This window comes from Actinia tenebrosa, unplaced genomic scaffold (assembly GCF_029948245.1).
Source record: "Actinia tenebrosa isolate PJP-AT-01 unplaced genomic scaffold, QUT_ActTen_1.0 PGA_scaffold4__44_contigs__length_22323623, whole genome shotgun sequence".
Lineage (NCBI taxonomy): Eukaryota > Metazoa > Cnidaria > Anthozoa > Actiniaria > Actiniidae > Actinia > Actinia tenebrosa.
The window spans coordinates 18102210-18126352 of record NW_028292581.1 but is presented as its reverse complement, the minus strand read 5'-3'; the positions used below and the strand labels follow the sequence as shown (position 1 = coordinate 18126352).

At 45.0% G+C, this 24143-nt stretch overlaps 1 protein-coding gene across 1 annotated transcript; it reads left to right on the top strand.

Moving 5' to 3' along the window:
- Positions 1-5497: 5497 nt before the first annotated feature.
- On the top strand, positions 5498-7843 carry LOC148907377 (uncharacterized). The gene is made up of 4 exons (XM_089036851.1): positions 5498-5979; positions 6063-6549; positions 6680-6817; positions 6926-7843. The coding sequence occupies exons 1-4, from the start codon at positions 5498-5500 to the stop codon at positions 7841-7843; spliced, it is 2025 nt and encodes a 674-aa protein (XP_088892977.1).
- Positions 7844-24143: the final 16300 nt, after the last annotated feature.

Here is a 24143-nt window from a genome sequence, read left to right as displayed (position 1 = left end):
TTTCGTCAGGTAAACCGTTGCAATTAATAACCGAGCAGCAGTGTTTTATGGTGTTAAAAACGACAAGGCGCTGCGCCGTGTGGTTTTAGACCCGATAAAATAAGTGCTGCGAGTTTATTGTACTGCTTCATTTACGATCTTAAAAGAATATTAAGAAATTCATGAACGGTTATCGAACGGCTCCAAAAACAAATTTCAGTAGGGGTTTTTACGTCACTGTTATTCGCAATCAGTCCAAAAAAGGCCTAAGACAAAATGCAATACTCAAGACAGGGGCACTAGTCCACGATATTTTGTGGGTTGTGAGACTGACCTTGATGAGGCTTTAAAGTGCAAATGAACCCTTCGACAATACTTTCAGTAGTAATTCTACATAAAGTAAATAGTTGAATGGTAAAATATTTCTTGATTTGAGTGATGCGTCTCTAAGTTATAAAGGTTTATACTTCCAATATGCTAATAAGTGTGACGTCTATTAAGGCTTAATTAAATATACAAAATTGAACTGGTTCATAGAAACGGTATTTAAAAAGCATCATTATTTTACTCATGTTTTACATGAAAGCAATTTTGAATTTGTATTTTCAAAATGGCCAGCATTTAGTATTACTAGTTACAACAAAAACACTCAAATACCTTACCTGACGTCATCATCATTAACATATTGGAAGTATAACCCTTCATAACTTAGAGACGCATCACTCAAATCAAGAAATATTATACCATTCAACTATTTACTTTATGCAGAACCAGTACTGAAAGTATTGTCGAAGGGTTCATTTGCACTTTAAGTCTTCATCTATAAACTTGGATGCATTCTTTACTTAAGGAACACTAAGAAAGAAGAAAACTATTGGGTATAAAGGTCCAGTCACGTGACGTGTATGTTCGCTTCCAATTTAGGCCTACCGTTTACACGGAGACGGTCTTTAGCCGGCTATTTTCGACAACGCTTTTCAAAGCGGATATTTTTGAAAACGCTGGCTATGTGTTTCCGTGTAAACACTTGAAACCGGATATTTTCGTAAACGCTGACGTCACTAAACAAAGGAGATCGCAGGCTCAGGAACTATGCGCATGCTCATTTACCTCCTATGAGCGTTTTCGAGTCGTTGGAGCGTTTTCGTGTAAACGGTCGAAAGCCATGCGAAAACAATGAGCATTTACACGAAGCCGCATGTAAACGCCCTTTTTTTTACCCGGATAAAAACATATCCGACTTCGTGTAAACGGGGCCTGAATATATATTCATGAGTTTTTAAAAGGAGTTGGCATTAAGAAGCCACGGAATAGGCCATTTGCATGATGGCGTCATTTGACTACCATTCACAAAATTTTTTATGAATTTTCTTTCTTATTCAAATTTGTATTTCCTAATTAGGCCTAATTAAGCATTTTGGGAATGGTAATCAAATGACGCCATCATGTAAATGGGCTATTGATTTATGTTTTAAAGCCATCACTCCCTGTAAGGGGCTCTTCCGTGAGGTTCGCTTCACAAACACTACCGCATCACATAGTCGCTATTTACACATTACAACACACAGCACTCAACTCACATGTTGATCTTACGGGAGAAAATTCCTCTTGGCAAAGGAGAGAACAACGCATCAAACAAACCCAAGTCACGTGTGTGAGTGGTTTATCCGGGAATCGAACCCACAATTCAACTCCAAGCGCGTACAACCTAGCTGAACAAAAGCCTGGTTGGTTTCTATGACAACTGTCAATATTAATTCCAGCCCAAACAAACTCTAATATCTCATTATTGTGTATTTAGCTGAACCGAATGAATGCTTAGACATAACGAATCCAATAAGATGCATCTTGAAAACAACAATTGGAGAGGCACCCAATGCAGGAAACTTAAAGAGAAGGTTAAAAATCCTGCTTGATCGTCCAAAGCCCTTAGGGGGAGACATCGAGTCTCTCGCTGATGCATTCGGGTACACCAGTAATCAATTTAAGTTTTTGATGACAAACCCATTGAATGGGTCACCAACTGAGGAACTGTTGCGTGCTCAAGGACATCACAGTATTGAATATCTTCTGGAAAAACTGGTTTCCATTGGCAGGGATGATGCTGCTGGAGAGCTTAGAGAATACATCAGGTCGCAGAACTGCAATTGCGAAGGTTGTAGATGAGGCAGTAAGCCGTGTGGGATGGGCTCGGAAATCAAATAAGAACATGCGTAATAGGTAAATTACGAGCCTTGTATGAAACGACTGAAGAAGAGTGGCAATGGGCCTTTCACGACTTCAAGTCGCGTAAAATATGAGCCAGCTCAACTAGAAATCGTGGACAGCTGTTTCGGCCTGTATTGGGCCTCATCAGCACATTGTATCTAGTGAGCTGGTAGAATCCCACGAAAAGTAATACTAGATAGATGAGGTAGAAACCCGTGTGGGATGAGCTCGGAAATCATATAGGAACATGCGTAATAATAGGTAGATTTACCTATTACGCATGTTCTTACATGTAGTAGTGTCAAGCCTGGTTCTTACACTAGCGACGCAATTCAAGCGCATGCAAGTCCAGACAGACCGACATAGACAGACAAACATATTTTATTTGGCGTTTTGTACAAAGCTGCACATCAACTTAGTTCCAAATAAGTTACAATATATACGTATGTTTATGTATGTGCATAATATCTATATTCACATATTCCACACATACACGTCACACGTACATATATATTCTGTATATATAAATGTTCATATAATTATTTCAATAAAATGCGTTACTAATCCTAATCATCTTTATGCAATATCAAGTATTGATTTTTATTTGTTTTGTTTTGTTGCTTTTGTTGTTGTTGTTTGTCGTATTTTGCTGCAGCTGATTGTAAAATATGGGGAGGATCTATCAACTTCAGGAACAATTGGTCCTCCGTAAGGGAGTTACTTATGTTATTTTGCATAAGAAATTCTTCTCTAAGTTTGGAGTATAGAGGACATTTAATTAGGAAGTGTCTTTCATCTTCTATTATATCAGTACAATGAAAGCACTTCCTTTCCTCTGCCTTCTTGTAACTAGAGTATCTGCCTCTTTCAATTTCTAGGTCATGGTTACTTATTCTTAGCTTAGCTAAGGCTCTTCTGTGATTGAACTTTTTACATTTATTAGTTAACCTTCTAACATATAACTAACTTTGAAGAGGCGATACGTTCTTAATTTGTTCTTTTGGCCAGGGGTGTCCCTTTTATCATTAAAGATCTCCCAGAGCTAGTTTTGTTTCTCTATGTCTTCAAATCTCGTTTTGATAGTAACAAAGGCGTTTGGCTGGCGAGAGGTATTGGAATTTACTTCTAGCCATATATCACCCAGCCCATTTTTTAATAATGACTCTTTTACTTTTTGGCTCCAGCAAATTTTACGGCTGGAGCTTATCATTTCTTTATATACTAAGAATGTAATTTTATGGCTCGATGTATGTGTAACTAGATTGAGCCAGTATCTTATACATCTTAAGTTTGCAGCTACATGCAGACGGAGTCGACCTAGTTCTGCAGGGGGGAACAGTCCCCCCCTCCCCGGCCTTCGAGGCAACAAAATGAGAGCTTTTTAGAATATACAGTGGTTTTCAATTTATTCAGTAAACATAAAACGTAATGCCGGGTTCGTTAGGATTTTTTTTTGGTTCGACATTTCGGAAGCTTAAACAAAATGGCGGATTTTTAAATTCGATTCGACCGCCCCTACGGAATAGAACGCCAGCATTATGACGTTTCAAGCCTACACTTCTAGAATTCCCTTATTGGAGTTTTAACATTTTAAGAGAAATTTTTTTTTTCAATAATGAGCAATAATGGCAAAAAGCGCAAAAAACTAGACTTTCGTATGAGTTTTGATCCCAATTTTCGCTTTGGGTTAAACACTCAAAACCTTTTTTAAACAGTTAGAAACTGATGTACTATGATAAAATGCCTGTTTGTAGCGGGATTTTCAATTGTACAAAGATATTTTGTTGCATTTGTGTTAGAATGTTGCTTTGTCAGGCTTTTTCATAGAAAATATATGGGAAATAAGCAAATGAAAGCCTAAACCTCATTTTCGAAAAAAATTTTCCCTTTGCTTTATAGTCTAGTGATTCACCAATTATGCCAACGAGGATAAAGTTGCTGATAAAGTTGGATTGGATCTATATTGCATAATAAATTATTAACTCATTAGAGAAGTAATTCCAAAAGCTCGTGCTTCGTATTTCATTAGGGTTTCCTAACACTCAAAAATAATAAAATAATTTCAATCAAATGATGTTTTCTCGTGTTTGGAAACCCTAATGAAACACTCTCACTCGTTTTTGAAATATTAATTACTTGAAAATAAATGTGTGTTTATCATATACCAAGTGTCAAAGTTCAATTTTCCTCAATTTTTATTGGTTGAGAGTGTGTCACGTGAACGTGAAGAAATTCGACTGTTTCCTGGCGACCATTCTGGGAGGGGAATATTATGTTATGGACCGGGAATAACAAAACCGGAAGTCACGTGATTGAAAAAATATAAAAACCGGAAACCAGAAAGTAACACATTTGAGCGCGCGTTTGCAAAATTCATTCACACGTTTTCTTTCACGAAACATCAGATTAAACATGGAGTCTTTCCGATTTTCTTGTTCTCTTTGACACTTGGTGTGATAATAAAGCACTTATTTACTGGGACCTCGGGAAAGCAGTATGCTTTGTGATCCCTCGACCGCTGATGTTTCCCTCGGCTCCGCCTCGTGAAACATCAGCGGTCTCGGGACCACAAAACATGATGTTTCTTTCGGTCCCAGTAAATAAGTGTTAAATATATCCGTTACTGGCAAAAAGTGTAGAGTATTGGGATGCCTGTGTTATCACGTGTCAATAGTAATAAGAATAAACGTGGTTCCGCCATCTTGTCTAAAAGTCCTCGTGAAAACTCAACAAATTGGTGACGAGTACGGGATCTTTTCCTCGCTTAAACTCAGGAAAACAATCCTAGAGAGTCCCTGGAGTGGAAAATTGGCTGAAAGCTTCCAGGATATAAGTTGTGTGTAAGGGAAAAAAGGAGAAAATGCCGGATGAAGCGAGTCCAATACAAGCCGTTGGGAAAGTCCAGAAGTATGTTGTTGGAAGCGACTGGGAGTCGTATGCTGAACAGCTAGACTTTTACTTCGTGGCCAATGGTATTAAGGACGCAAATAGGAAGAAAGCTATCCTCCTAACAAATATTCCGACGGAAACATACCAGCTTATAAAGGATTTAGTGGCTCCAGAAACACTAAGAAGCGATTCAGTTACGTACGATGTTATCGTCGAGCGGCTTGCGGGTCAGCTAAAACCACAAAAGTAGTCTGCCTTGGTAGCCAGGTATGAATTCGACAATCGAGCCAGGAAACTGGGTGAGTCAGTCAATGAATATGTCGCAGTTCTGAAGCATTTAGCTACCGAGTGCAATTTTAATGAAGCGGTGCGAGCCTAACGTCTTCGCGATAGATTGGTCTCGGGAATTCGCGACGCCAAGATGATAAGCGAGCTGCTCAAGGTCAAGCTCTCAGACCTCACGTTTGAGGTTGCAATGCGAAAATGCTTGGCGATCGAACAAGTGAATAAAGACGTCAGTGCATTGAAGGGCGATGCAAACGGGTCTGTTGACCCCAGAGAGCAAGTAAATAAATTACATGCAAAGAAACCTGGAAGGAAAACCCAGCCCAAAGCCCAAGCAAGCAAACAACCCAACCCGACATCCGCGCCCAGCGAAGTGAACTGCTATCGCTGTGATGGGCAGCATGCCCCCAAAAGTTGCCCTTTCCGTAACGAAAAGTGTCACTACTGTAAGAAGGTGGGGCACATCAAAAAGGTCTGTAGGAAAAGGAGGGGTGAAGAGAAAGGCAAGACCCCTGTGAACACAATGCAGGATGATGGGAAGGGAGAAGAGACGGATAGTGATTTTGGAGACATGAAACATGTGTCTACAAAAGGGGATAGATCACCCATTATTGCACGGTACTTGTGGAAGGCCAAGAGTTATCAATGGAGTTTGATACTGGGTCAGCCGTGTCGGTGATAAGTAAAAAAACCTTCCACAGGTACCTAAAGGGCGTGTCCACCAAGAGTACCACCCTCCAGTTACGCACTTATACAGGGGAGGTAGTAAAACCCGTTGGGGTCTCCCAAGTAAGAGTACGGTATCAGGAACAGATACATGTTCTCCCTTTGTATGTTGTCGAAAAGGGAGGACCCACCTTGTTTGGCCGGGACTGGCTAAAGTGCATTCGCTTGAATTGGCCTCTGTTAAAACTGGGAACGGTAGACAGCCTAGACGACGTGCTCGATAAGCACAAAGTGGTTTTCTCAGAGGGTCTTGGGAAGTTGAAGAATTTCAAAGCGCACATCGAGCTAAAAGAAAATGCACGGCCCAAGTTTTGGAAACCTCGACCCGTAGCGCTAGCACGCAAGCCGGCGGTGGAACAAGCCCTGGATGAGCTAGAGGCTGAGGGAGTGATAGTGGGGGTGCATTATAGCGAATGGGCGGCGCCAATCGTGACTCCAGTAAAGAAAGACGGCAGCGTCAGGGTATGCGGGGATTTTAAAGTAACAACTAACCCGCAACTAGAAATCGACGAATACCCCCCTTCCACGCATAGAAAACATCTACGCCAGTCTTAGTGGGGGTAAACAGTTCAGAACTCTTGATTTGCGCCAGGCCTACCTCCAAATGGAGGTTGATGAACAGTCCAAGCATTACCTTACCGTCAATACTCATCGAGGGCTGTTCCAATACCAACGCTTATCGCACGGTGTGGCCTCGGCACCTGCCATCTGGCAGAGAGCGATGGATCAGGTATTACAGTGCCTCCCAGGAGTACAGTACTAATGTTACCTAGATGATATCGTAGTGACCGGTAAGTCTGAAAGAGAACACCTGGATGTGCTGGACAAGGTGTTGCAGAGGCTTGAGGAGTATGGGCTAAAGGCCAACAAAAGGAAATGCAAGTTCCTCCAAGACTCCGTGGAGTATCTGGGTCACGTGATTTCTGCGGAGGGTCTACGCCAATCGCCCAAAAAGACTAAAGCCATCGTAGAGATGCCAGCACCCCAGAACGTAGCACAGCTGCGCTCGTTCCTAGGCATGGTCCAGTACTATGCAAAGTTCATAACAGATCTCGTTACGGTCCTAGCGCCACTTCATCATTTGCTTAAGAAAAATGTTAAGTGGACCTGGTCGAAGAAGGAAGCGGATTGCTTTGAGTCTGTTAAAAAGATGCTGCTGGAGGACAAAGTACTAACCCACTACGATCCCGACCTCCCGCTAGTTATGGCCAGCGACAGCTCATCGTATGGTCTCGGAGCTGTCCTATCTCATCGTTTGCCGAATGGAAACGAGAGGCCGATCGCGTTCGCTTCTCGTTCATTGTCAAACACTGAAAAAAAGTATTCGCAGATCGAGAAAGAGGCGTTGTCCATCGTGTGCGGAGTGAAAAGGTTCCAGACATACCTCGAATGGAGGAGCTTCGAGCTAATAACGGACCACAAGCCGCTGAAATATATTATGGACCCTGGGAAGGCAGTACCAGTTACCGCTGCCGCAAGGCTGCAACGCTGGTGCCTTTTCCTGGGAGCCTTCACGTACACCATCCAACACCGAAACACCAAACAGCACGCGAACTGTGACGGACTTTCTCGCCTACCGCTGGCGGAAAGCCCTAAGGACAAACATGATGAAACCGAAGTTTATTTCATGACTGTGGTGGAGGATCTCCCAGTGAAAGAGAAGGAGCTCAAGAGACACACTCGCAGAGATCCAGTTCTGGCCCGTGTCCTCGAATCAGTGCAGAAAGGATGGGAGGACGATACGATTACTCCGTAAATCGCCCCTTATGATCACCGCAAGGATGAAATAACCTTACTGCACGGAGAGATCCTGATGTGGGGAACCAGAGTTATTGTTCCGAAGAAGTTGCAAGACAGGGTTCTGCAAACCCTTCACGAGGGACACATCGGGGTGGTTAAAATGAAGGGCCTCGCGCGCGGACACGTGTGGTGGCCAAACATCGATAAAGACATCGAGCGTGTTGGGAGACAGTGCGAGGGCTGCCAAGAACTGGCAAGAAATCCATCATCTGCACCCCTACATCGTTGGGAGTTCCCCGCGCAACCTTGGCAGCGATTCCACATAGAGAATGCTCCTAGTCTGCGTGGATGCCCATACGAAATGGCCGGAAATAGTGGTCATGAAAAACACTACTGCGGAAGGGACTGTGGAGGCTCTGCGCTCAATGTTTGCTAGACTGGGTCTCCCAGAACAAATAGTGTCCGACAACGGGCCGCAGTTCACTTCTGCAGAGTTTAGGAAGTTCACAGAAGGGAACGGAATCCGTCACGTTACAGGAGCGCCCTACCACCCAGCAACCAACGGTTTGGCTGAGAGACTAGTCCAGAGTTTTAAGCATGCAGTGAAAGCAGATAAGTCGAATAGAACGCTCCAACACAAGATCGATCGGTTCTTGCTGGCGTATCGCACAGCGCCGCATGCTACTACCGGTATAAGTCCAGCGCAGTTGCTGTTCCAGAGGAATCCAAGGACCAGGTTAGATCTCCTTAAACCGAGTGTCAAGAGCACTGTAGACGGAAAGAACCTACAAGATGAAACTAGGCCTTTGTCGGTTTTCCGCGAGGGTGACCGAGTCTGGATACGGAACTATCGAGATGGTCCCAAGTGGGTTCATGGTACTGTTCTGGAGCAGGTGGGGCCGGTGTTATACAAAGTCCAGACACAGGAGAAAGTGTGGAGGAGACATTTTGAACATCTGCGTCGTGACCAGTCTCAGTTGTCACCTAGGCAAGAGCCCCCGGCTAGTACAGACGCCGTGAACTTGAGTGGTCATGATGTCAAGGTCAGCACTGACTGCCGAGCTGAGGGTGAAAGAGCGCCATCAACCGCTGATACTACCTTGGATGTCAGTCAACCCGTTGATGCTCCTAGGCCGCAGCAGAGTCAAGCAGCTGAAGGTCTAAAGACTACTCGCTCTGGTCGGGTTATTAGGACCCCAGTTAGGTTCAAGGACTTTGACTGTTCTGGACGATGAGCATAAGAACACTTAATACCGAACATTGTTGAGTTTTTCATGTATTGTTTTCACTAGGAAAACCATTGTTATGTAGCTAAGGGGGGAGGAGTTGTAGAGTATTGGGATGCCTGTGTTATCACGTGTCAATAGTAATAAGAATAAACGTGGTTCCGCCATCTTGTCTAAAAGTCCTCGTGAAAACTCAACAAAAAGTAAGAAAAAAATGATAATAGAAATATATAAAAATATCTACTTGCACCCGGTTTTTAGCGCGCGCTGGCTCCATGCATGAGCGAGCGAACCGTAATTTGTTGACGTAATTCGTTGGTATGTCGAACTCTTATTTACCACGGTTCTCGACCAATCAGAAAGTGTGAAAACTTACATTTGTGACTTAAAAAGTCATTGAATACGTTTTTTGCTTTATTTTAGTGGTTTTTGTGAGCAGTTGGACCCAGAATAATGATAAACAAATAGAACAGCTTTTTCGTTACGAATTTGCGTAATTACTTTGAGCAGCAGTAAGGGGGACTCACGGTCACCCCTCGGAATTACACGGATATTCCCTGTGCTCACGTAACAGCGTCCGAGTCGGGTATTACCCGCGCGCTGATTCCCTTACTGCTGCTAGTTGTCGAAACGATGGGTACCGTAAATGGAGGTTAAGATATTTTGTTGGATATACGATGCATGAATGTAAAAAGTTCACCAATGACTTCTGCATAATTTGCCTAAGATCCAAAGTTAACATTCCAAAACCCAAGGGTTTCTGGTGTTGTGGTAAGAAAATGCAAATAGAAGACGACACGTCAGCACAGTGTTACGAGTGTGGTAAGAATATTCGTAATGCCGTACCAAATGCTACCAGAGAGCAGTATTACGCCAATGGAGGTCGTACGAAAACGCCATATAAGAGAATAAAATACTTTAGGGACTGGATGAGTCATATCCAAGTTTATCGACCGGTATATTTAGACAACGAAGTAAGGAAGAAAATCATAGACCATTTAGAAGAGCCAACCCCACAAAGTCTACGGAAAACGCTGAAAAAATTAAAACTAGGGAAATATTACAAAGCTATTCCCTATCTTTTGTCTGAAATTACCGGTAAGTCTATTCCCGAGGTTTCTGATATGAGCAGAGCCGAGTGGATGTTTTGTCGGCTGGATAAGGATATTCCTTATTATCCTGACGTAATTTACGAAATATTTTACAAAATAGACCCCAACCACCCCCTGTTAGGATGGATTCCGAGAAAATAAAAATGCAAAACTGGCGTTTATTTTGCCAGAAACCCCACTGGGGAATGCATCGCGCAGAACACCAAGCTATCCCCAGTGGGGTTTTTTGCATTTTGGGCTTACGGGGCTTATTTCATCCCGCGCCAGAGGCCCTCTAGTACATACACATATATCTTTCTTACGACCCACCAGAGGGTGAACTCCGAACAGCGTCCCGAGACACCCCCTGACTTTTCCAATCGCGAAACCCCCCATCGCGGGGTTGAATCGCACTTTCTACCCCTCCCCCCACGGTTGCTGTGAGTGGGGGAGGCTTTTTTTTTCACTCACAGCAACCGGTCCAAATGCATCTACAGCGAGGCTCGAACTCGGGACTTTAGGCCTCCCCAGCTCCAAAGTCCACGATCACAAGCGAACGCCAGACACATCTGGACGCTTATGTATGTGAAAATTATTATATTTATGTCTTACACTCTAATTTGCATATTTTCTAGACTGACGTTCGATATGTAAATAGAATCCTGTCACGCTTTTTTCAAAGCAGATGTTTACTGAGCAAGCTTTCTTTGAAGCTCTTCTTTCGCTTCTTGGTAAATCTTTTTGCGAGATTCCTCGGAAAGATCTTTTACGACTGTTTTTTTATTCCTTATGTCCGACTTTAATTCCTCGTATTTGTCTTCTTCGGCCAGAATAAGCGAGAATTCTACGTCGTCTATCTTTCTGTCACGCAAAGCCTTTGAGACAAGATCGGTAATTGTATTTACTTTAGCCCTTGACAGAGCTATTGTCGTGTCATGCTTGGATATTTTGCTTGACAACTGTTTCATAATGCCCGTAGCAACAGCAGAAATAATACCACAGGCTGCCCCAACGCCGGCCAAAGGAACTCCAACGATTATTCCCGGCCCAGTAAGCGAAGTAGCAACGCCGGAGCCCGTTAACACGACAGATATGGATCCTGAAGTTATCGCAATCTTATGTAGCGTACTCCGGGCTCTGACGTACTTTTTTCTAACTTTTTCATAGTGTTTTGTCTGCCCTTCCAAGTAAGCCAGGATTAAGTTTGCTTTATTCAGACGAAAGTTTTCGGCGTTTAGTTCGTTAGGTGTAGTATAGGGAACATCTGGGTACAACTTAGGTGCTGATGGTATAACATCCATTATATATACTAATGTACGACGCTTTTGGGAATGATATTGAGGAGCAGCCACATCACGACAACCGGGATTACTGGAACTGGAGGGCCTTGAGGAAGATGTTTCCGCACGCGGATGCTAGTAAGTTCGAAAGGAGGCCTGATGAGCAGCAGTAAGGGGGACTCGCGGTCACCCCTCGGAATTACACGGATATTCCCCGTGCTCACGTAACAGCGTCCGAGTCGGGTATTACCCGCGCGCTGATTCCCTTACTGCTGCTAGTTGTCGAAACGATGGGTACCGTAAATGGAGGTTAAGATATCCTTTACATATAGATGGACGCCATCACGAGCATTAGAAATAAAACTGTGCGCAAACTGAGAACTCAGGTGTTGGATCGCCTGGATGCTGACTTTGCCTTTACAACGTTTATGGAGGGCGATACGGACGAGACAATGACATATGAAAGAGCAGAAAGGATAATCAATTTGATGCCTGAAGGTGAATACCGTTTGAAGTTAACATTTATAAAGTATTTAGAAGAGTGTATGGATTGTCCGCGCCTCGACAACCATGTTTCGACTACCTTTTTTTGTGTTCGCAACCGCGTCCCAAAAGGTAGTCGATCCGGATATCCCCCGTAGAATGTTGACAATAAGGTTAAATCTTTGTTAAGTATGCCTGGAAACTATTTCAAAGAGTGTCTCAGAATGTTAACAATAAGGTTAAATCTTTGTTAAGTATGTAAATGGAGGCTAAGATACTGTCGATATGGGCTGCTTGTTGTGTAACTGCCTCGACTACCTTTTTTTTGTCCAAAAGAGTGTATGCGTGTCCCAAAAGATGTGTATTGCTACCCCAAAAGATGTCTATAGAAGGGAGGCGATTCACCGCCCTTCCAAAAAAAGAGTGCGACAGTTGTCCAACGAGGACCACATTCGTAGTATTTGCTTCTCCCCCTATATATAGAGATGGACTCCCAAAAGACTATTTCAACAACATTGCAAGAGATGGGCATACGTGCGAAGAGTAGGCTGCTAGCACATTTGCTGCTGGACAATGCCCACGACGGAAACCTACTACCGGACATATCCAAATGCGACTACCTACGCAACAACGAATGTACTACCAGTTTGCAGCCGCTGGAAGGATTGCCGCCATTCGTAGACGACGTATTCGTGTATGGGTTCGCCGCGGAAGAGGATTTGTATGGGCGGGTGTGTAGAAATGCGAAGGCAATAGTATCCAAAATATCCATTGCAGCCACGGAAGCGTTTGGGATATTTCTACCAACCAACATGGCGCACACATGCAGGAAAGGAAACATAGTAGACCGCGTCTCCCATTTGTCCAACAAGTGGAATAGCCTGCACGGCGAACACGCAGCCACATTCGTAGCCAAAGTAGACACCTCCGAGTTGCCCATAGAAGCCGTAGAGAAAGGCATTGCCAAGTTTGCCACTTTGCTACAAGCGCACGGATATGGTATCTATTCCGTCGACTACACGCAGGACTTCTCTGGTACTTTGGATAGAGCTGCATTGGTGCGCAGACTGCGGCAAATGGGCTACAAAGAACAAGGAGAAGCTGGTTGGCGCGAAGGCACCATTTTGGACAACACGCACTCGGTGGGCAACCATGTTTGTACTTGGGTAGAAAAGGGCAAACGAACGAAAATATACAACAAAATAGTCTCCAACTTCGAAGCTGGAGAAGTGCAAAACCCCGTAGGCGCAAAGCTAGCAGAGTACGTGGATTGTCCGAACGACCATTTGCGTAGAACATTCCTGCACCCCGATGTGCAGAAAAGAGGTTGTACCCGCGTGGAAATATCCATCTACTCGAAGGATTTCTCCAAAGAACACACCAATGCCATTGTGGAAACCATAGCACCGCTAGAAGACATATTTGTGGTGCAGCCGCCAAAAAACATGTGGTTGGCACTTGCCGAACACTTGGATAGATGTTTGTGTATTTGCTGCGAGGAAACAAAAGAAATATTCCTAGCTTGGTACTGCCACGCAGGAACGGGTAGGATAGCCGGCTTACGGGTGCGGGGCAACGACAAATGGGAGCAATGTGTACTTTGGACCATAGCAGAGTTTGGTCTGCGCAGATGCCCCATATTTCTCATAGACGTAGAAGAATTGGATCCGGTGGAAATAGCTCCGCTGCGCTGCTACACCAAAGATGCCCCTACGGTGCTAGCGGAGTCCAAGTTCCCTACGCGCGTGCATGCGAACGCACCTACGATAGCCCACTTTCTACCTGCAACCGAACACGTGGAGTGGATATGGCGTACGAAGAAGGCACAAAGGATCGGAGTAGAAAAGAGTCCCTTCGGCATCTTGGAAGTGCCTACGGACCGCAGGATCTCCTTCCTATCCAAAAGAAAACGACAGCAGCGCTTGGAAGACATACGGGACGATTTGGAAGGCGACGAGTGGGTCGAAGCTACGAAAAGATACCACGCAGAGCTGCAGGAGCAGCGGCAAAACATCCTGCGGCAAAAAGAAGCAGACAGGCGAAAGATAGAAAAAGAGTTGGAAAAGCACAAAAAGCTGTTGGATAGGACTCGCCGGCGTAGCCGCAAGCTGTGCGAGCTGCTGTTCGAAACACATACGAAGGTACACCGCATGCAGGAAATACCCCCGGGCGACTACAAAATACTAGGATACGTAGAACCAAAGAACAAAGACCCCGATTGGCCCTGCAAAGGGCACCGCGTAGTCCTACGCAGCGGCAAGGAAGCGTCGGTGGCTTGGGCTACGGCTGCAATGTTGGATGCATTTGTGGCGGGAAAGTTCGAAAGCAGCGGCTACGTGCACACCGCCATACCTGGGGAAGAAGTACTGTTGGAGTGGCAGAACAACGCAGCTACCATCTTCGTACCCGAAGGCCCCGGTTTGGACACCTACCACGAATTGGCGGCAAAGATAGACTATGCAATACCCAAAAATTCATCCAGACTACTAGAAGTTCCAGCGCCGCCAAACAAAGAATGCGTGCAGGCGCTACACATGCAGCCGGGCGAATACCAATGCTGGAAATACGCAAAAACCACCTACAGGGGCAAAGAAAGGACCATCCTGTTCCTGTCCAGCCGATGCTCCGAGTGCGTATTGGAGGGCTGCACCGCGGAACATGCAACCACGCCCGTTTGGGGACACTTCCTGCAGGCGCAAAAAATAGACTGGGCGCAACCGCCGCCGATATATTGCAAGATAGGCAGGGAAAAGACCACTGCCAACAAAAGAAAGGATAGAATAGTGCACGTCTCCGCAAAGGGTGTCGATCTGGTAGACGCCCTTTCTACTCCATCTCCGGAATCTTAGAAGGCCTCTGTGGCCGTTCGGAAGGCCCCGGACGTTCGTAGTAGACAACCTTTTCCACTGGTTGCTGCATGCGCGCCCAAAACAAGGCACCAATGCCCAAGACGGCAAATACTATATTCCCGGCTATTTGCCAGTCTATTTTTGTGGATATTTCCTCCACTTCGTCCTCCAGTTGGTCTATTTCCTCTTCGCTTGCCTCCGATATGGACTCTAGGTCGCTTTCCTCCACTATGCGGGCTAGCAGTTCCTGCTTTGTGCTTCGTAGCTCCTGCAGCAGCCCTTCTTTCGTAGCTCGAAGTTCGTCCCTGGCTTTCTCCAAGTCGTCCAACACAATAGCAAAAGAATCCTGCACTTCCAAAAAATGTTTCTGCAGATCGGTCGTAGGCGGTGTTTCTGGAATTGCAGGCACTGCGTTGTTCTCCTGTTCTATCCTACGTATTTTGGGAACGCCCACACCATACTTCTTGGCTACCTTTTGCAGCCCCATACCATTCCTGCGGTCTTCCAAAAGATCGGCAATCTCCTCTTCGGATAGTATCTTTGCTGTGGCCATATATGTAGGTGGACACGGTTCGAACATAGGGTATTCCATGGACAAACACTATGGATCCATAGGGTATTCCATGGACAAACACTATGGATCCATAGGTATAGACATGTATTTGTATCTAGCCATAGGCATAGCCATGTATTTGTATCTAGCCATAGGCATAGCCGGCTACGTGTTGGGAAAACAGCGCACAATAGGAATCCTTTTGGACGTCCTAGGAGGTTTCTACCGAGCAGCGGAGACAATAGGCAACGCACGCATTCCGGGCTACGTAGCGGCACCATTGCGCATAGCCCTACGACGGTAGACAAATCGCGCAAACCCTACCTTTGGGAAGCGTCGCAAACCACGACACACGTACCTTTGGAACGCACATCTTTTGGGACACGCATACACTCTTTTGGACAAAAAAAGGTAGTCGAGGCAGTTACACAACAAGCAGTCCATATCGACAGTATCTTAGCCTCCATTTACATACTTAACAAAGATTTAACCTTATCGTTAACATTCTGAGACACTCTTTGAAATAGTTTCCATATATACTTAACAAAGATTTAACCTTATCGTTAACATTCTGAGACACTCTTTGAAATAGTTTCCAGGCATACTTAACAAAGATTTAACCTTATTGTCAACATTCTACGGGGGATATCCGGATCGACTACCTTTTGGGACGCGGTTGCGAACACAAAAAAAGGTAGTCGAAACATGGTTGTCGAGGCGCGGACAATCCATACACTCTTCTAAAGGATATCGTAACCTCCATTTACGGTACCCATCGTTTCGACAACTAGCAGCAGTAAGGGAATCAGCGCGCAGGTAATACCCGACTCGGACGCTGTTACGTGAGCACGGGGAATATCCGTGTAATTCCGAGGGGTGACCGCGAGTCCCCCTTACTGCTGCTTGATGGGATTTACTTCAACGGCTCCAGGATGTACAGCAACGAGGATTTGAAGCCTTCGCTGGTTAATCAAATAGACGATCAACTGAAGCATTCGCCAACGCCAACATATGTCGAGCATAAGCCAACGCCAGCGCCAACGCATGTTGAACCCGGTTGGTCAAAGGAATTATTGCTGGGTACCAGTACTTATCCGATACCCGCAGTTTCATTTGATAAACACCCAAGCTTGGACCTAACGCTGAACATGCGGATCTCTAACAAGCATTCCTTTCCGTTAAAGGTGCGAGATATCTTCAAAAACGTGCCCATTATTCATACCACCGCCAAGGAATCTCATGAATGGTTAAGCGGTTCTAACATGCGTTATTGGCCGCAGCAACTAAACTTTGCAGTTTGGTGCGCCACCAGTGGCTGTGGGGTAAGCGCGAACTTGATGAAGAATTCAATATTCATGTTTCATTTTCACTTCACGGTTAGAAGAATACTGCATGAGATGGGTGTTACTGCATTGCCGGGAGATGCCACGTTTTATCCAAGAGATAATAAATACAACGTTCCAGCCTATAACAGGCTTTGTAAGGAGTTCGGTGTTGTAGGGAAGGATTTTAGATGCACTGTCGGTGCTAACAATGGCTTGGGGCATATTTGGGCTTATTGGGGGATTGGTGGACACGAGCTAAGTGATAAGGAAGTTCATGCATTGAATCTACGATGGAATACTGGGTATCACAAAGAAACTCACGACAGTAGCACCTTCTTTGAACCAAATGCCAAGACCACTAAGGAAGTCAGAGACGGACCTCTGTTCAAAGACGAGGGTGGTAAGTATGCAGGGGCCAATCCACTGATTATTAAGATTACCAACGACGAGCAAACGAAGCAATATCTTAATTTCATACCCCCAGAAGGTAAAGGACTAACTAGAGCCGGCCTTGCCCGTTTGAACCGCAGCATAGAAGCTTACGTGTATTCTATCCTTGGAGCTCAGGTAAATACCCGATCAAATATAATTGGAAATACGGGCGCCGCAGAAGAGACGCGAGCCGAAGCCTTGGTCTTATTCGAAAGTTCGATCTTGGAGGGCGACATTAGCAAGGGCGTACAGCGTTACCAACTAGCTATGCAAAATTCTAAGGCGAGGTTGGACTATGCAGTAGCCCCGGGTTGTTGGTTAATGCCTAGTAATTTATCTATAAATACTGGTTCTGTAGTAGGATACAACAATAAGCTGCAGCGAGCTACTAAGGATATGAAGTTTGGGGTGAACGACGTGAACTCTGACACTCTTAGGAACATTCCTCACTTCGTAGAGAAGCCAAAAAAGTCACACGAAACGAAGCTACCCGTAGTTAAGAAACCATCAAAGAAGGTTATGCCTGCGATACCTGAGGAATATGACCATAACTTACTAAAAGCCGGCTTAGCCGCCGCAGGCGTTGGTCTGAGTTATTATATATGGCGATGAACAACCCCTACGTAGCTGGAGTAGATTGTGTCTATACGACTTACGCAGGCGAGAAAAAATACAACCAGGCGTCTTGGGTTGATGTCACGGGCATGTCCGTGAATTTGAACTACTCAGGAAAGAAGTTAATCCTTTGTAGTATTTGCATTGGCACGAGTAGTCACGCCAACGTGGGCTTTAGGTTCCTGGATGAGAATGGCGTACTGCAGCCTATGCGTGTGAAGACGAACAACAGGGAGCCTGCGCATTTCTCCGTAGAGCCGCCAACGAATAGCGCCGAGAATCTTACGACTTGGACTCTTCATATGGTTGCTAACTGCCATGGGAAGGTAAAGCTGCAAATACGCGTAGACGACACTGGAAGCTCTGCGGTAAATAGCATAGAAAATCAAAGAGATACGGCTTATAACCATTTAACCATAAGCACCCTTACGGTAATGAGTCTCTAGAAGCAAACTATGTTTGCTGAAGTATATGAATCCACATTGGAAGGAGACTAACTACTTTTATCACTTGAAGGATGAAGTTTACTCTGGTCGCGCCTGGTACGACCTTGGGATGTGGGTTGAAGTTGGGGGTCTTGCATTGATTATTTGTAGCATTAATATTACCCAAGCGTATGGTAGTATCATGGGATTTAGGCTAGTTGATGAAAATGACGAGCCTTTAACACCCTTTAGGACGTCAACCAATAATCGAGAGCCTACTCATTTCTAGACGCAGCCATATCCATTTAGTTCCGAGGCGTTTTACGTGGCTACGTTTCAAATGGTGGTTAATTGTAATTACGTTAAGTTACAAATTCGCCCAGATGGTTCGCGCGGTAGTTACGTAGCTTACGTAAATAGTGCGATTAACAAACCTAATAGAGCTTGGCATCATAAGACCATTTCTACTATGACCGCCATACCACTAGTTCCGCATTATCAGGGCGGCGCGAATACTATCTTTACTTATCCCCAGTCGAGGACGCCTCGGATGCCCGACGACGATAAGCCACCAGTAATACACAAGGATAAGATTAACCCTTCATCTTCTTCAGGAGTACCACTCCAATAGCGACGACCAAGATCCAAATGTTATTCCCCACGAACTTTAACAGTTCTCCGCCGGCCCTAAGTGCCAAGGAAACAACCGAACCCAGCATTCCAGGAAGACCGGCTGCCATTTTTTTTCCCAAGTCCGTTAGTCCACTGCCTAATTTCTTTACGCCTGCACCCGTAGCCTTAAGCGCGTTAAGGATTACCCCTACTACGGTGCTAATAGCGATCGCAAATGCCAGTGGAACGCCATACTTCAAAAGGGCTCTTTTTACCTTTTCCTTGGTGGTAAGCCCCAGCTCCTTTTCCAGGTTGTCCTTTTGCGCTTGTAATTCCGCAAGGCGTACCTCGAGGGCCTCCACTTCCCTTTGAGCTGCTTCCCTTTCCTCTTCGGAACGAGTTTGGTCCTCGATTACTTCTCGCTGCCGCTCTATTTGCCCCTCCAGGTCTTCGATGGCCTGATCTCTTTGCCGGATTTGTTCTTCCTTAGTATTGATTTCAGCCATTAACCGCCGCCTTTCCACCAAAGAGCCAGCTATGGTGGTTTGTAGGTTTTCGGTATCGTCTCTAATTAAGTCTAACTCTTGCAGGGCGAGGTTAAGAGCCCTTTGAGCCTGATTTCTTTCACGTCGAATTCGGGTTCTTTGGTCTACCAACTCAGCTATTTCTTGATTTTTAAATTCGACCTCCCTCCTATGCGCGTCGGCAAGCCGTTGGTTTTGCTTCGTGTATTCCTCCTCCCTTTCTTCCAACGTTTCTCGTAGCGCGTCCACCGAGGCGCCTGAGTTTTTAGCCTCCTCCAAGTCCCTTTGTGCTTTATCCCTTTCGCGCAAAGCTTTATCCAACTGGTTCCTCATTTCTTTCATTCTTTCGTTACCGAACTTTTTTTCAGCATCGACAATTAGCTGAGTTTGCTTTGCGTATTCTTCCTCCCTTTCTCTTAACGTTTTTTGCAGTTCGATAGCGCGTTTTTCTAGCGCAATCCTTTCGTTCAATGCTTCCATGCCTTCTAACATGCTTCGGGTAGCCTCTTGGAAGCCCCTTAATCTTGCCACGTTAACCTTAACTGAGCCATTTTCGTCGAAAAGGAGCTGTGGTTTCGTCCAGCGGTCTTTGTCGGGATACCTCAGGTCTCTGACGCTTATGAGGACTTTGTTTCCTTTTTCCGTGAGCCTTACCTCGTCAGCATCAAGGTGGGTGTAGCGCAGCTCTAGCTCCTGCTTTGCCCACTCTACGGTTTCCCGCGCGGCTGCTTCCGGCTCGTCTATGTTTTGAAGCTCCAAGTACTCAGGAATGGGTTCGTTAGGCTTTTTAGATGACCACATGTCTCTTAAGGTGGCTTTGGCGCGTTCCCATCTGCTGCCATACTTATTTTCTAGGGCTGCGTCGTAGACTAGGGGGTCGGTTTCCGCGCCTTGGGTCCATGCGTCAAATTCTTCATCGTTAATGTCGACTTGACCTTCTTCGGTAAGGGGGTCAAAATCCGTTCCTTCTACTTCCATTATATATGATAAGCTCAAAGTTAAACCCCAACGTATTACCTAAGCAGGTTGGCGGACTAAAGGCAGAACGCACCTTTCACCGGGTCACATTCACGCCTTCTAGCGCAAAGCCGGGGGAGACGCTGTATGTAGGCGTGCCCCGCCTAACAGATAACCTAGTCTTAGTTCCTGGCACCTTGGCTTTGAGGTTTGACCTAGCGGTGCAGTCAAGCCCCACAGATGAAAGGATTATCGTTAACAACGTGGGCCGCAACATTGTTTCTAAGATGCGCGTAAAGTTCGCCGGGGAATCCTTGCTGGACTTAAATAGGTACGATCTGTATACCACGTACAAAGACTTATGGTTGACAGCCTTTGACCGCGCGCAAAGGATAGAACAAGGAATTGGTAGTGTCATTCTACGTAAGGTCCGCACACCTACGAAAACGCAACCTACTGACGGCAGCGGAGAAACCGCAGTGGCAGACGCAAAGCGAATAAAGACCGCCTATGGTAGCAAGTATGTCATACCACTGGACTTTGAAGTAATCACGAATCACGGTGTGTATTACCCAAGACAGTTATCCGAGCTACAGTTTGAAGTAACTTTAGCAGATGCTAATAACATCATTGGTGGGCTAAGCACTGCACTTACCACAACAACCCCATACTCTATCACCAACTTAGAGCTGCAGTATGAGACCGTGTACAGCGAAGAGCTAACCCGTAGCGCCGGTATGGAATACAGCTCCGGGAAGGCATTCTTATACGACCACGTAGTAATGTATAAGACGTTTAGCTTCTTGGATAAGACGGATGAGGTTATCAACCAAAGCATTAACCTCCCCCGAAGAAGTCTCACGGGGCTAATGATGGTGTTTGCCAAACCCTACGAGGCCGGTAAGCGCGACTCCGAGGCCTTTCACAACCCCAACATTACTAACGTCGGCGTGAATGTCAACGGAGTCACAAACAAGGTTTACTCCCAGGGGATAAAGCCCGCAGACGTGTACAGGGAGGCAATGCGCAAGTTTGGCGACCAAATTAGCCCCGAGGAATTCTTTAAGGATAAGTATGCGCTGTGGATTGACATGCGCACCATTAACGACGAAGACCTACATGGTCAGGGTTTACGTCTAGTAAATACGCAGGATGGCATAACATTGGAGATCAAACGCACCAAAAACGCCAGTGCGGGCGACGGCGATAAGATAAACTGCTACGTCTTCGTCGTGTCTGACGCGCAACTGAGCGTAGAAATGAATCAGCTAAAGAGCGTTGCCTATTGATCCACTCGCTGCGCTCCCTCATCCGAGAAAGGATGAAAAATATCCCTTACGTATAATATGCTTCGCGTATTTCAAAACAACGACACCAAACTGCAATGCATAGTGCAAGGCGACAAACTGTACTTCAAAGCAAAGGAAGTGGCTTTAGCGTTGGGCTATGAGCGCCCCAGAGATGCAATTAGAGCACACGTATCTGAGAAATACCAGAAAAGATGGGTTGATCTACAAGGGGCTTCAAATCACCGCTCCCCTACTACGCAACCACATTCCGTGTTCATTTCCGAACCTTATTTGTATCAGCTAATATTTAGCTCCAGGCTACCAAAAGCCGTGGAGTTTCGGGATTGGGTCTTTGAGGAAGTTCTTCCGACTTTAAGAAAGACGGGTAAGTATGAAATAGAAAGGCGGTTTGGCGGTCCAAACAAGTTGGTATTCAAAATAGAAAATGAATTCGACCTACATAAAAAGGTGGTGGACTACATCCACAGGTTTTACCCCCAAATGCTCGTGACCCCTGGTCTAGGCGAACTGCAGGACTCGGACGGTAAACGCATAAAGTGCTGGCAGAAAGGATATAAACGCGGTCAACCCGACCTGCTCATCCTGAATGCACACCTACGTTACCGTGGATTCTGCGTGGAGCTGAAGACCCCTAAAGGCAACGGGGTATTATCTGAGGACCAACGCCGCCTCTTACGAAGGTACGAAGAAAACGGTTATAAGGTAATGATTAGCAGTGACTACGACGTCATTTGCAGGGAGATCGCGGAGTATGCACGAGGAATTCGCCTGCCATGTAGGTGGTGCTGCAAGCGCTTTAAAAGCGCGCAGACTCTGGCAACGCATTTGAGAATATTCCATAGGTATAATGGACAAGGATAAATTCGCCGATTTAAAGTTCATACAAACACACTGGCGCGATTTGGTGGTGGGGGAGATTTACGAGATAAAGAATTACGTGGTCTTTGAAGACTTGGACCGCCTGCGTTTGGTCTTAAAGAATAAAAAAAGAACATACACCCTTTGGGCGCCCGATAGGATAAGGTACGCCATCGAAGGGCAGGACGTCACCCATGTTATGAGTCATGGTAAAAAGGATGGCAGGTGGGTATTTGACGTAGTCAAGTATGAGCCTGAGAGTCCTCTGCATTCGTAAGGACGTCTAATAGGGTCCGCTGCGCTTTAGGATCCGCGGAGCACCAATGACCAACGAAGGATCCTTCAAGAAATACCTTGCCGCAATGAAGGCAGGTGTATTTTTTACGCGGTTTGGGGATTTCAGGCGTAATGCAATCGGCTGGTAGTTCGCACGTAATACAGTCCATATATTGAAAGGGTGATTAGGAATCCTGCGGCTGCGTAGGCTAGCATATACCTTTAAAAGGGGTCCTTATTTTTATTTATTATTATTGAATTCTGCAAGTGCCCTTTAAAAGGGGTTCTTATTCTTATTTATTATTATTAAATATCCTTAATTCATTATCATTATTCTTAATAATAATAAATAAAAATAAGAATGGGATTTGAGACTCTTTGCACAAACCCTGCTTTACTATTAAAGGCCCCAAGAAATGCTATTTCAAAGAGTGTCTTAGAATGTTGACGTTTAGGTTAAATCTTTGTTAAGTATGCGTGGAAACTATTTCAAAAGTGTCTTAGAATGTTGACGTTTAGGTTAAATCTTTGTTAAGTATGTGTGGAAACTATTTCAAAAGTGTCTTAGAATGTTGACGTTTAGGTTAAATCTTTGTTAAGTATGTGTGGAAACTATTTCAAAAGTGTCTTAGAATGTTGACGTTTAGGTTAAATCTTTGTTAAGACAGTTGAAGATATGTTCCTCTTCTCTAACACAACCACAACGATCGCACTCCTGCCTCCAATACTCCCTTTTAGTCCACGGAACGCCTTCGGCGCGTTCAAAAGAGGGGAAAGTACGGACTATCTTCTTATGGTAATCTATGCGATTCCTTAAGTAATCCTCTTTATGCGGGCAGCGACACATCAAATCCGCACATTGGTAGCAATCCACGCCTTCCAAGTCGTAAGCGCGGGAGAGAAACCTATAATTCACTTCATGCGTTCTCCGGTGCGTCTGTAAACGTTGACGACTACTAAGTATCTTATTACAGAAACTACACTGTCTGGTTCGATTACAGACGCCCCTTTTCAGATGCTGCTGCATTTCGGAGGTGTTAGGGAATTCCTTATTACAGTCCTTACAAAGCCCACAAATGCGTTTATCCTGATGTTGTTGCATCTTTTGAACGGTGCTGAATTCCTTACCGCAATCCTTACAAGCACGGCTAAGGGGTTTCTTTGTACAAACGCCGCGACGAACGTGGTATTGAAATCTTTGTTTGGTGCTGAACATCTTCTTACACAACAAGCAGTCCATATATACTTAACAATATCTTAGCCTCCATTTAACATCCTTAACAAAGATTTAACCTAAACGTCAACATTCTGAGACACTCTTTGAAATAGTTTCCAGGCATCCTTAACAAAGATTTAACCTTATTGTTAACATTCTGAGACACTCTTTGAAATAGTTTCCATATATACTTAACAAAGATTTAACCTTATTGTTAACATTCTGAGACACTCTTTGAAATAGTTTCCAGGCATCCTTAACAAAGATTTAACCTTATTGTTAAC